The sequence below is a fragment of the Esox lucius genome, chromosome 21 (assembly GCF_011004845.1).
Source record: "Esox lucius isolate fEsoLuc1 chromosome 21, fEsoLuc1.pri, whole genome shotgun sequence".
Taxonomy (NCBI): Eukaryota; Metazoa; Chordata; class Actinopteri; order Esociformes; family Esocidae; genus Esox; species Esox lucius.
In genome coordinates, this window is record NC_047589.1 from 13,759,956 (window position 1) to 13,772,032 (window position 12,077).

General features: G+C 41.5%; 1 protein-coding gene across 7 annotated transcripts in view; it reads left to right on the forward strand.

The window, feature by feature from the left end:
• The window catches only part of arhgap12b (Rho GTPase activating protein 12b), a 51,839-nt gene that overhangs the window by 28,024 nt on the left and 11,738 nt on the right, over window positions 1-12,077 (forward strand). For 6 of the 7 annotated variants that reach the window (XM_010885572.5, XM_010885574.4, XM_010885573.4 and 3 more), the window contains 2 exons: window positions 9,685-9,957; window positions 11,815-11,958. In XM_010885572.5, the coding sequence (XP_010883874.2) occupies window positions 9,685-9,957; window positions 11,815-11,958 (417 nt within the window). Of the gene's footprint in view, window positions 1-1,258; window positions 1,536-9,684; window positions 9,958-11,814; window positions 11,959-12,077 lie in introns of those variants that run through there. The other variant, XM_010885576.4, reaches the window with a different exon arrangement.

Sequence of the window (12,077 nt, forward strand, 5' to 3'; positions counted from 1 at the left end):
TGCTGCAGTGGAGACGGAGAGTGTCTGTCTGGATAGGGAGTGTCTGTTGAATAACAAATGTCAAGGGAGATGAGAGGAATGAAGATTCCTGTCGTGTTCACGCTTATTGTCCATTGGACTTTATTAGGCAGGTATCTCCCCTATCTTCATACAACTTAGTCGTTGCAAGGTAATTCCCTCAACCTTTGACGGGCAACAGCCCAAATGGCCCCCCCTATTCACTCCGTTGTGCACTACTTTGATCAAAGCTAGTGCACTGCAGAGCGCATGGTGCCAGTTGGGAAACAGAGGCAGTCTGCTTAGCTACAGGGCTGCATAATGCATTCTAATCTGGCTTGCTGGGCTGTTAGTGTTACTCAGGCTGACTGGAAAGCTCATCTATCAGGGTCTGGGCCCGGCACGCCGACAAGCCAAGGCCACTCTACATTCAACAGCACAACACTCCCACAGTGAGCGCTCCCTGTCTCCCAGCTGTCTCCCAGCGATCACATTTGACACGTCGGTAATTTGGCAGACAGGAGCAATTAGGGATAAGTGCCTTGCTCAAAACACAACGGCGGATTTCTCTTTGCCTTGGCGTCCTGGGTATTCAAACCAGTTGCCGCAGGCATGAGTCTGAGGCGGACCGCGCCTCTTAGGTCCCTCTTGGTGGTTTCCTTACTGCCAAAACCCCCTTTATTATCCAGACAGAACAGTGACACTTGACCTGGCTACCTAAAGTGGTTCACAAGGACATTTCCACCCGGAGTTTGACTGATTTGTGGTAGTGTTCATCAGTTTAGTTATGTCACTAGGGGGCATGATGTTACTCTATACAGCAGGGACTGAGCGGTTACCTTGCAGCTGTCTGCAGACTTTTCCTCTACCTGACCGCTATCTCTGAGAAGTATCTGTAATGTCGAAGAGTTGTGGCTGAATGGCTGACTGGGCAATCGAAGCTCTATGGGCAGTGATGAGGATTTTTATCCCCCCCTGCACAGGTTTCTAAGACCCTGTTATGAATATAAGGGAGCAGCAAATGGTATCTATGCGAATCAGACTGCTTGTTCAACTTTTACACAGTTTTGCTGTGGGTACGTTGTGACCCAAAGTCAGGGCATAGAGTTCCTGTTCAACTTTATACACACACACAGGCATGGTCATGCACATAGGTACACAGACAGACAACCCACCCCCACTGTCTGTCTGTGTGTGACAGAGGAAACCCTGGGGGGAAGAACTCTCGCTGCCACTTCCTGGTGTGTGTGCTCAAGCAATTGTGTGTCTGGTGATAGATCCTATTTCCTTTAGCTCACTGACACTGTCGGTATCTCAAGTTACTCTCTCCCTTTGGGACGGACTGATGCAGACTGGATAGATATCGGAGCAGCGCTAGATAGAGAGACCGCGAGAGAGGGGCTGTCCCCGGGTCGCAGTGTTTTGGGGATATCAAACGCTGCATCCCGTCAGCCATGAGCCGCTTCAGATTGTTTCGAAGTTTCAGCAGGACGGAGGAGGAGGATGACGACGTGTTTGACTGCAGCTCGGGATATAAGGTGACGGACGGAACTTCTGAAGCCCTTATGGCTGAAACACTCAGCAATGTTTCATTTATTCATGTGACATTTTTGCGGGGATAAAAAGCTCTTGTTTTCAAAAGTTTGCAAAATAATTCAGATTTTCTGAAAAGAGTCCTGTCAAGTCTTGAAATGCACTGTGTACTTGATATCATACTCTGCTTTAAAAAAAATGTAATGGTATATTATGTTGAATAACTGTTTTCAAGACTACTTTGGGCAGAGGTATATTTGCAACTTTGTATGAGGAAACATCCAGGTGCTAAAACCTGACTAAACTTTCTGCAACTTGAACTGCGTAGCAATCCCATTTAGTAAATGAGGCCACCTATTTTCTGTTTGCCGTCATTGTATGCATTTTTCTGCCCCCTCTTTGTAGCACAAGTAAAATAGGAGAACTCTTCTCAACACAGTGAAGTCCTTAAAATGCAAAAAAATACTCTTTGAGGAGGTTTGTTTTGTACTGTTCAGTACATTTCTGGTTTCCTTTCAAGCTACCTCAAGATACCTCCTTCACTAAAATGCCACACTTTGTAGTGCCGGTAACTTTGATGTTAACTTTAATTGTGTACTTAATTTCAGTTTTGGCCTTATTTTACAATTGCCCTTATTACAGGGAATGCCTATACTACATTTAATTCTCAGTTCCCCTGTTGAGTATAGCATGTGGCTGCACAGTTTGAATTTAAGTTAAGATATAGTGGATTGTATCATTTAGATTTTTAGAGTTAACTTTTTCTTGCTTTGTGAAGTTTGATTTGGAATGGATTTCTGTTATTTTTTGTGATAGATCTACCCAAAATGTTCTTCATTTTCTGAACATAAATATTTGTTAATAATAAAAAAGGAATACTTAAAATAGTTCCAAAAGTATTAATCCCCCATTGGTTTAGGCAAACTAAATTAAGGTATGAGTCAGTTTTGGCTTTCTAAATCGGTAGTAGTTACATGGGCTCACTATGTATATGGTAACATAATAGGGCTTTACATTTATTGACCAGCCCTCCCTCAGTAAAGTATTGCATTTTAAGCAGAGATTAAACTTGTAATGACTTACACTCTGAACTAAATGAATGGCTTGAAAATAATACAATAAAACAGAATAAAATGTTTCCAAAATGTGTCCTATATGCAGTGTGGCAGGTTGTGGCAAGTAGCTGCCTCCCTATTTTAAAGCATGGTAGTGGCAGCATCATGGTATGGGTATGCTTGACATCTGTAAAGACTGAGTTACCTACCAAGAACACAGTGGATGTGTGGTAAAGTTAAAGTTTTAAATCTGTATTAAATCAAACGGAACACAAAACTATGAAAAGTAAAACTGTGTCGAATTTTTATGTAGTTCTATTTGTGCTTTAGTGCTTACTTCTATATGTGCTTTAGTGCTCTATGCATGCAAAGCTAAAGAGACTGTAAATCTCTTTATTTCCTCACACAAAAAGTTAAGTACATTTTTCTATTTGTAAGTCATGTTCTCTACGAGTAAAACGCAGACATTTCAGATGGAGAGCCTTTCTCAGTTTCTCTCGACTCACCGCTGGTCAAGTCTTTTACTAAAGCCATGGTTGCATCGCTGGAGAACGATCGACAGACAATGGGGTGTCTTCTGATGCCAAACTCTCTCCGTTCCAGCACAGCACTACAGGATATTGAATAATTATTTTGGAGTATATTCGTGTTATTCCATGCCCGGCAGGAAGCCCCATCTGTTTCCATGCTTGTGAGTGTCTGTCTGGCTGTGCTTTCCTCTTGCATTCCTCACCTGAACTGCTCTGCTTGTCTTGTCTTCAGTAGAAAGAATCTCCATGCCAACATTTGCTATTGAGTTCTTTGTGATGAAATTATGAATAGAACTGTGCGTCCCACTGCTGGCTTGCCTCTGAAGCTGAACAGGGATGGTCCCAGTCGGTCCCTGGATGTGAAACCAGATGCTGCTGTAAGTGGTGATTGAAGGCCAGTTAGGTGCACTCTTCCATCTGTTCTAAAGATTAAATCCAAGTTTCCCAGGGCAGTGGATGGGGCATTGCCCTGGGATGCAATCTTTTGGATGGGACTTTTCTTGTCTATATTTTGTCTATTGATCCACTCCATGGGAGATGTCATGAGAAGTTACGCTGTTGTCCTGGCTTTGCCATAGATTTTATTTAAGTTATACACTACCGTTCAAATGTTTGGGGTTACTTAGACATTTCTAGGCAGAGTTCATCCTCTGTCTGTGTTATTATGCCCATCTTAATCTTTTCTTTTTATTGGCCAGTCTGAGATATGGCTTTTTCTTTTCAACCTTCCTAGGTCAGTATCCCGGAGTCTCCTCTTCACTGTTTTCGTTGAGACTGGTGTTTTGTGGGTACTGTTGAATGAAGTAGCCAGTTGAGAACTTGCGAGGCATCGGTTTCTCAAACTAGACACTCTAATGTATTTGTCTTCATGCTCTGTTGTGCACCGGGGCCTCCCACACCTCTTTCTATTCTGGTTAGTGCCAGTTTGCGCAGTTCTGTGAAGGGAGTAGTACCAACCCACTATCTTCATTTTTTGCGTGCAGTTGAGACGGGATCTCCCATGAATAATTAAACCTATTTCACGTCAGCATCATCGAAGCTCGGATTTCCTGAAGATTAACGATTCGTTTAAAAGCCAAAGATAAACTTTTTTCTTGAAAGAACGTCAAAGGGTAAAGAGAGAACTTATATTTCGAATTTATTCACCATAATTATAAATGGGAGGAGATTACGTCTCAACTTCACGCAAAAAAGGACTTTGGCGTATGCATAGCATGAAATTGTGAAGTGTGAACCCGTGTTATATGTACGCAAAAGGAAGATAGTGGGTTGGTAGTACACAACGTTGCATGAGATCTTCTGTTTCTTGGCATTTTCTCGCATGGAATAGCCTTCATTTCTCAGAACAAGACTAGACTAGTGAGTGTCAGAGGAAAGTTGTTTGTTTCTGGCCATTTTGAGCCTGTAATCAAACCCAGACTTGCTGATGCTCCAGATACTCAACTAGTCTGAAGAAGGCTAGTTATATTGCTTCTTTAATAAGCACAACCGTTTTCAGCTGTGCTAACAAGTGCAAAAGGGTTTTCTAATGATTAATTAGTATTTTCTAAATATTAACTTGGATTAGCGCAAACAACGTACCATTGGAACACAGGACTGATGGTTGCTGATAATGGGCCTCTACGCCTATGTGGATATTCCATAAGAAATCACAGTACAGTAGTTATTTACAACCTTAATAATGTCTACACAATTTCCGATCAATTTGATGTTATTTTAATGGACACTGTGTTTTTCTTTCGAAAACAAGGACATTTCTAAGTGACTTCAAACTTTTCAATGGTAGTGTACTGTATATTTTCAGGCTTTTTTTGCTTTCACTGAACCAGGTCTCCACCTGATCTCTTTCAGTTGGGGAGAGGCCTGGTTCTAACTACATTGGACTGTATTTAGGTTATGATTGTTTAAATTGTTGGCTGGTTTTATTTGTATTTGTTTTCATTGTATAGTCACAACTATACATTAACGGCAGCTCAAGTATTTAAAATACTTCCAGTATCTGTATGAAGCTGTTTGTGTAGATAGGCCTTTTTCTCTTGACATGAATCCGTGAGCTCTGTGAATGCTGGACCACATCTTAATCCATGGTCTTTTGACCCTGGGCTTTCATCAGAGTGCAGTCCTTCCAATTTGAACTTCCAGGTCACTATCGAATCACACCGAAACCAAAATATTTTTCCGTAGTAGTACATTTTGATTCTCAGAAGTCATGGAAATTCTATCTGTGTTGTTGTAAAGGCTAGACAGAGTGGCATGTGAAACTGTCAACTGAGCCAACTTTTAGTTTCCTCCTTACTTTAAATGTACTAGCTTTCCTTTTTGCACATTTCCTCAAAATACAAGGTTTCCAGCACTTTTATGAACATTCTAGCTTCTGTTTGTCTCGACATTATCATGACCTGGAGCTCGCCAGAAAGCCTCTTTGTGTCTAATGTTTACGGTCTGAAGTCCAAAGTAGTTTTTAGAGCTGTTGTACTCTGGAGTGCAAATGGAATTTCAGTAAACACAGCAGTGTTATTTTAAAATTCCACATCAGACCTTTCTGTATAACCTGCTGGCTGCGATGTTTGTCTATCTTATTCTCTCCATTGTCAGTGAATAACAAGGGTCTAAAGATTGACGGTTTATATCAATGCAGATGAAACTTACGTTCTAGTGTTCTGCCTTATCTGCTGAAACACTTCCTCTTTTCATAACCCCCATTTCCTCATGCCACGTTCCTCAAAACCATCTGCATTCTCTTCTATGACAGAACTTTCTCATAATTGGAGCCGTTTATTGACACAAAATATAGCTAATCATGAGGCTTAATAATGAAAAGTTTGGAGTCTTGTTGTAATGCACGCAACCTTGAATCTTGTTGGAATGTACTGTATTTTGAACGATTCAAATTTCCCAGTTTGTTAATTTCTCAACAAAATAGACTGGATAGCTTGACTCCAGAAAAAGTAGGTTGGGTAGATTTGATCTAATGCATATTGTTGTGACACTGCACTTAAAATAGTTGGACATCGTTTTTTTAGGGTGGGGGGTGTTTTGCAATGTCCGTCCATCGTTATTGCCAAAGCTACCCATCCTCTTTCTCCTTCCTATGTTACTGCGCCACCACTATCACAGTATGTGGTAGGAAAGTACCCATTCAGTTTCTTGGCCTTTCTGATTTATAATGCTTGTTCCTAAGCTCAGGACCCTGGGACTTTACACCTCCCTTTGCAATTGGATCCTGGACTTCTTTACGGGCAGACCCCGGGTGGTGAGAATGGACAACCTCACCTCCACTGCACTGACCCTGAGCAAGGGAGCCCACCAGGGCTGCATACTCAGTCCCTTTCTGTACTCTCTGTTCACCCATGATTGCATGGCCACACAGCTCCAACATCACCCTTAAGTTTGTGGATGACACAACCATCCTGGGTCTCATCTCCAACAATGAGGAGACTGCTTGCAGAGAGGTACAGTTAGGATGGGATATAAATGGACACGTACACAGGTTTTAAATTTATTCAGGTTACAGTTAAATGATGAATATGGGCTTAAAGTGCAGTCTCTCAGCTTTAATTTGAGGGTATTTACATCCAAATTGGAGGAAAAGTTTACAAATTACTGCTCTTCAATATGTAGCCCCCTCTTTTTCAAGGGACCAAAAGTAATTGGACAATTGACTCAAAAGCTGTTTCATGGACAGGTGTGGGCTATTCCTTCATTCTTTTTTTAATCAATTAAGCAGGTAAAAGGTCTGGAGTTGATTCCAGGTGTGGCCTTCGCATTTGGAAGCTGTCGCTGTGAACCAACAACATGAGGTCCAAGGAGCTCTCAATGCACGTGAAACAGGCCATCCTTAGGCTGCAAAACAAAATCCTTCAGAGAGAGAGCAGAAACATTAGGGGTGTCCAAATCAACAGTTTGGTACATTCTGAGAAAGAAAACACTAGTGAGCTCTGCAACACAAAAAGGCCTGGAGTCCACAAAAGACCACAGTGGTGGATGATAGTAGGATCCTTTCCATGGTAAAGAATAATCCCTTCATAACATCCAGCCAAGTGAGGAATACTCTCCAGGAGGTAGGCATATCATTATCCAAGTCTAACATGAAGAGAAGACCTCACAAGAGCAAATGCAGAGTGTTCACCACAAGGTGCAAACCATTCATAAGACTCTAGAATAGAAAGGCCAGATTTGACTTTGCCAAGAAACATCTAAAAAAAAACTAGCCCAGTTCTGGAACAGTATTCTTTGGACAGAAGAACCTAAGATCAACCTATATCAGAATGATGGGATGAAAAGTATGGTGAAGGCTTGGAATGGCTCATGATCCAAAGCATACCACATCATCTGTAACACTGTAGAGGCAGTGTGATGGTATTAAAGCAGAAAGTTTGCACTTCAGTTGCATCTTTGTTGTCATTTCAAATCCATTATGGTGGCGTACCAAGCCAAAATTATAAAAATTGTCAGTTTCCAAATATTTCCTGACCTCACTGTAAAGAATCAGTGACGGGGGGTTAGTTAATGTGGAGAGCCTTTGAAATCAAATTCCTTGGTGTGTTTGTCAAAGATGACCTCACTTCGTCCAGGCAAGTGGAAACTTTCACCAACTTCTACAGGTCCACCAGTGAGAGCATCCTCTCAGGCTGCATTACTGCCTGGTACGGCAGCTGCTCCGCTGCAGATCGCTAGTCCCACCAGAGGGTGGGGAAGTCCACAGAGCACATCATCGGCTGCCATCTCCCGCCCCATGCAAGGCATCTACCATACATGATGCATTAGGAATGCACAGAACATCATCAAAGACTACCGCTGCCCAGGCTATGGTCTGTTCACACTGCTGCCATCTGGTAGACGCTACCGGAGCATTGCGGTACACTCTTCCAGACAGTTTTTTCCTTCAGGTCATAAGGCTCTGCAATCAGCATCACTGATCTATGATCATACTGATCACACACTTTTCTGATGTATTTCCATTCAATGTACATTAGAATACTCTTTTTTGAATGTAACATTCATAGGCATATTACATTCATTATATTTTTACTATTCAAAACTTTTACCCATTGTTCAAATTTACCTTTCTACACTCTTTAAAATTGCTGCTAGTTTACATTATGTATATTATTGCTGTATTATTGCTTTACACATTTCTTAATTCTTACTACGTAAATGTCGTGTGCCTTGTCCAAAGAACTTCATTTTTCAGAATGATGCTGTGTTATTTGGTGCATTTGATAAATGACTGTTACTCCATAGTTAAGTCCATGTTAACCTTTTTTCCCCGTCTACTTCTTTGTCACTGATATAAAGTGTCCCTTTGCCCTCCTCTTGTAGTCCTCCCAAAATAAGATGCACTGTGCCATCTTAAGGACCAAAATCATGAATGATGTTACAAATTGAGCTTTTTACAAAAACTCAGCAGTGTATCTGTAACCCCTCAGTGCATGAACATTCCATATCACTGTTATTGTGACCAAAATTATCACGGTTATTGTTTTTATCACGGTATTGTTAAAATGTGTTGGAAATGTTCAAAAAGTGCTGATACACCCACTGAAGTAATTTCACAGAGTTTTATATTGAAGACCAACAAACAAATACAATTTGCAGCACTATGCGCTTTGTGTGCATAAGCATTAAAATACTAACATTAACATTAAAGATGGCACCATGTTGCCATGAGTGGTAAGTTTTCCTAATGCAGGTTTTAATTAACCTGACCTTACGTAAGCAAATAATGTGCATATGAATGCACCACAAGTAAAGCAATGTGCACGTAAGATCAATAAAACCATATGTGAACAAATCCAATGTGCAGGTGCTGAAATAAAATAACACAACACAATATGTGAACAAATCAAATAAACAGTGCTGACTGTATGTCTGTTCTCTCCTTCATAAAGAAATAAGGTGCTTCTGGCCTAACATCCTGTATGTATGCATCTTTGTTAACTCGAGGTTAAAATTTAAGAATGTCTGTATATTTACTTTGTCTGGTTTAACTTACCTTGCATTCTCTATAAAGTAGTGGGTGGGGGTCACAATGACTTTTCGAACTGATAAAAAAAAAAAAAAAAAAAAATATATATATATATATTAATTTATATATTTATTTATATATATATTTATATATATATATATATTTATATTTATTTATATATATATATTTATATATATATATGTTTGCATGTTCTGCAGATAGGGTGACCGTCTTCAATTAAGCTTCACTCAGCACTCTTGTAAAACCCAAAATACGACCACTCTTCAGATTTGTTCCTCTGAAGTATCTCCTGAGTGCTGTCACTGGCTTCTGCCATGTTTTCACCAGCAAAACCCACGTTGCATGCTACGCCTGCATCAGACTGTTGCTATCTTTGGTTGATGCAGTATTTACCATGAGTTTTTCAAACCGCGATAATCAAACACATTTTAATTTGAGACAGTAATTTCTGACCGTCTGGAATTTTTCAGTGGTTTATCGTGAAACTGGTAACTGTTTCATCCCTAATGCATACCATTTAACTGTTATTGTTTTTCCCAAGAGACTAATCTCTCTGCTTCTCAATCTCTCTCCCATCCAGACTACGTCTCCAACGGGGCAGGGCCGGCCAGAGTCCCCCGTCTATACCAACCTCCAGGAGCTAAAGGTCTCCCAGTCCAACCCGCCTCCCCTCCCCACTCTCTCCCCACTGCACATCATCGGGGACTGGGAGACCCATAAGGACCTCACCGGCAGGCACTTCTACTTCAACCGGGCCAGCGGAGAGCGCACGTGGAAGCCGCCCCGCGCTCGTGATGCCAGCAGCAGTACCAGTAGTAGTCGTGGAGACCCCCACTGCATGGGGGAAATGGAGGTAGGTGCAAAAGAGAGGCGTATTCTATCGTTCTAATAACATGTAGGAGGCATTAACACAAGGAATGCGGACTCCTCCAAAACGATTGGCACCTTTGATAATGATGGGCAGATCTAAGAAATGTTTTGTTTTCCAGCGTGAATTATTAGTTAATAAATTTAATTGAATCGACCAGAATATAAATTCTTATTTTAATTTTAAACTATTATTGGCGTCATTGTTTTAGGTAGTATGCACCGATACTTTTCTTGGCCGATACCAATATTCATATAACACAATAGGGCAACATCAATGCTGATGTTTTGTCTCTCTGTACCTGTACATTTATAACAATCATCCGATACCGATTTACATATAAGTACTTTGTGCCCCCTTCCCTTGCAATGGTACTGGGACTGCGCCTTTTCCTATGATGTTTTTAGATATTGCCCTGTTCCAATGCAAGTTCCGAAAGCGTTGAGCAAACTCCAAGAGCTTATGCTTGTTGGTTGCTCTCAGTAAAGGCTATTTCTTATTTTTTCCCGAAGAGAACATTCCGAAGAGACTATTGTCATGAATGTAGATACTTCGTGTTTGGACAGGTCCGGCTCCAGGATGAAATGACTGTAGGGGCATTTTTAATAAATGAGGGGACATCCAATTCATATTCCATTTGCAGTGGTTATGGGGAAACAACTTGGGGGGCACTGATTCTATCTGGAGGGACAATGCTCGGATTTGCCACTCCCCCCACCGTGGAGCCGGGCCTGTGTTTGGAGACTTGGTGACTCCAAGATGTAGCACAGATCATTAACACTCCAACAGTGACCCGTGGATTCTTCTTTGGCTTCTGAATCATCATCCTCGCCGTGGCCTATTTCAGACTGTTGATTAGTATGTGGTGTTTTTAGCTCTACCTATTGTACCCATTACTTACTTAAGGTCCCATATTGTTTATCATAAAATACATATTAGTGCCAAATGAGGAAGTGGAACACAGGCATGTTGACCCCTGCCAGACGTACCTGTGTTATCTGACTCGTAATGAATCTACTACTACTCAGTTCAGGTGTTACTGGTAAAATGTCAGGTCTGGTAACTGTTGAGGCCCAGTCCAGCTCTTATTATAGCCCTCCCTCGCTGCTCTCTGTGACGCTGTTACTGTAAATGAAACCAGGTCAGCACTGAACGAGGTTTCAGGCCAATGAGGCTGTACTACTATATATAAGTGCCACTTCGAGCCTGTGATTTATCCGATGTAACACCACAGCTGCCTGAAACACAGGCGGTGTCCGTGGTCCGAATGGGCACTAAATTGGGAATCGGGTGCCATTTGGGATGCTACACTGAATGACAGTTGTCTGCCTATTACAGTACTACCGTGGGAATCCTGAAGGGTCTTTACAGCCAGAGAGAGGACTGGTTGTTTGAAATTGACCATAAAGTTGGTGTTGTGGTAACTGGGATCAACAAAACAAGTTGATGTGTTGATTTTCTGTCACGATAGTCAAAATAAAAACCTAAGTCTGTTAAAGTGTGTCCTAAGTTTAGGGTTCGTGTGGTATTAGTGATACAACACTGACTCCATGAGGTGTTTGTGTGTATTGCAACTAGAAAATATTCTGTTAAAAAAATACTAATTTCCAAAGTTAATCACTGTCTTTTCCTCAGAATTGATACCTTTAGGGTGTTTGTTTGCATAAATGCATAATTTTCAATAAATTGTTGTGTTATGGGTACGTGGACCATTCCCATCCACTACATCGGTATCGGTTCAACCAGAGTCGTTGAGATATCAGTCCACATACTCTGGAAAATACTGAAACTTTCCCAGAATTACATTCTCTTTTTCTCTTCCCTCCTGCCATCCCTCTGCAGCGGTTGTCTTCTGAGGAGAACTGTCACAGCAGCACCTACTCCAGTCAGTCAGACAGTCAGTACGGATCGCCCCCTAGGGGCTGGTCCGAGGAACTGGACGAATACGGCCACACCCTCTACGTCTGTGAGCATACTCATGAGAAGGTACTGGGGCATTGCTCTGTAAGTCCTGTGATTGAACGGGGTTATCCATGACAGAATTAGCATGATCCAATTACATCACCCCAGGGCGACAGACTTAATTGGGATCGTGGTGGCCTGTT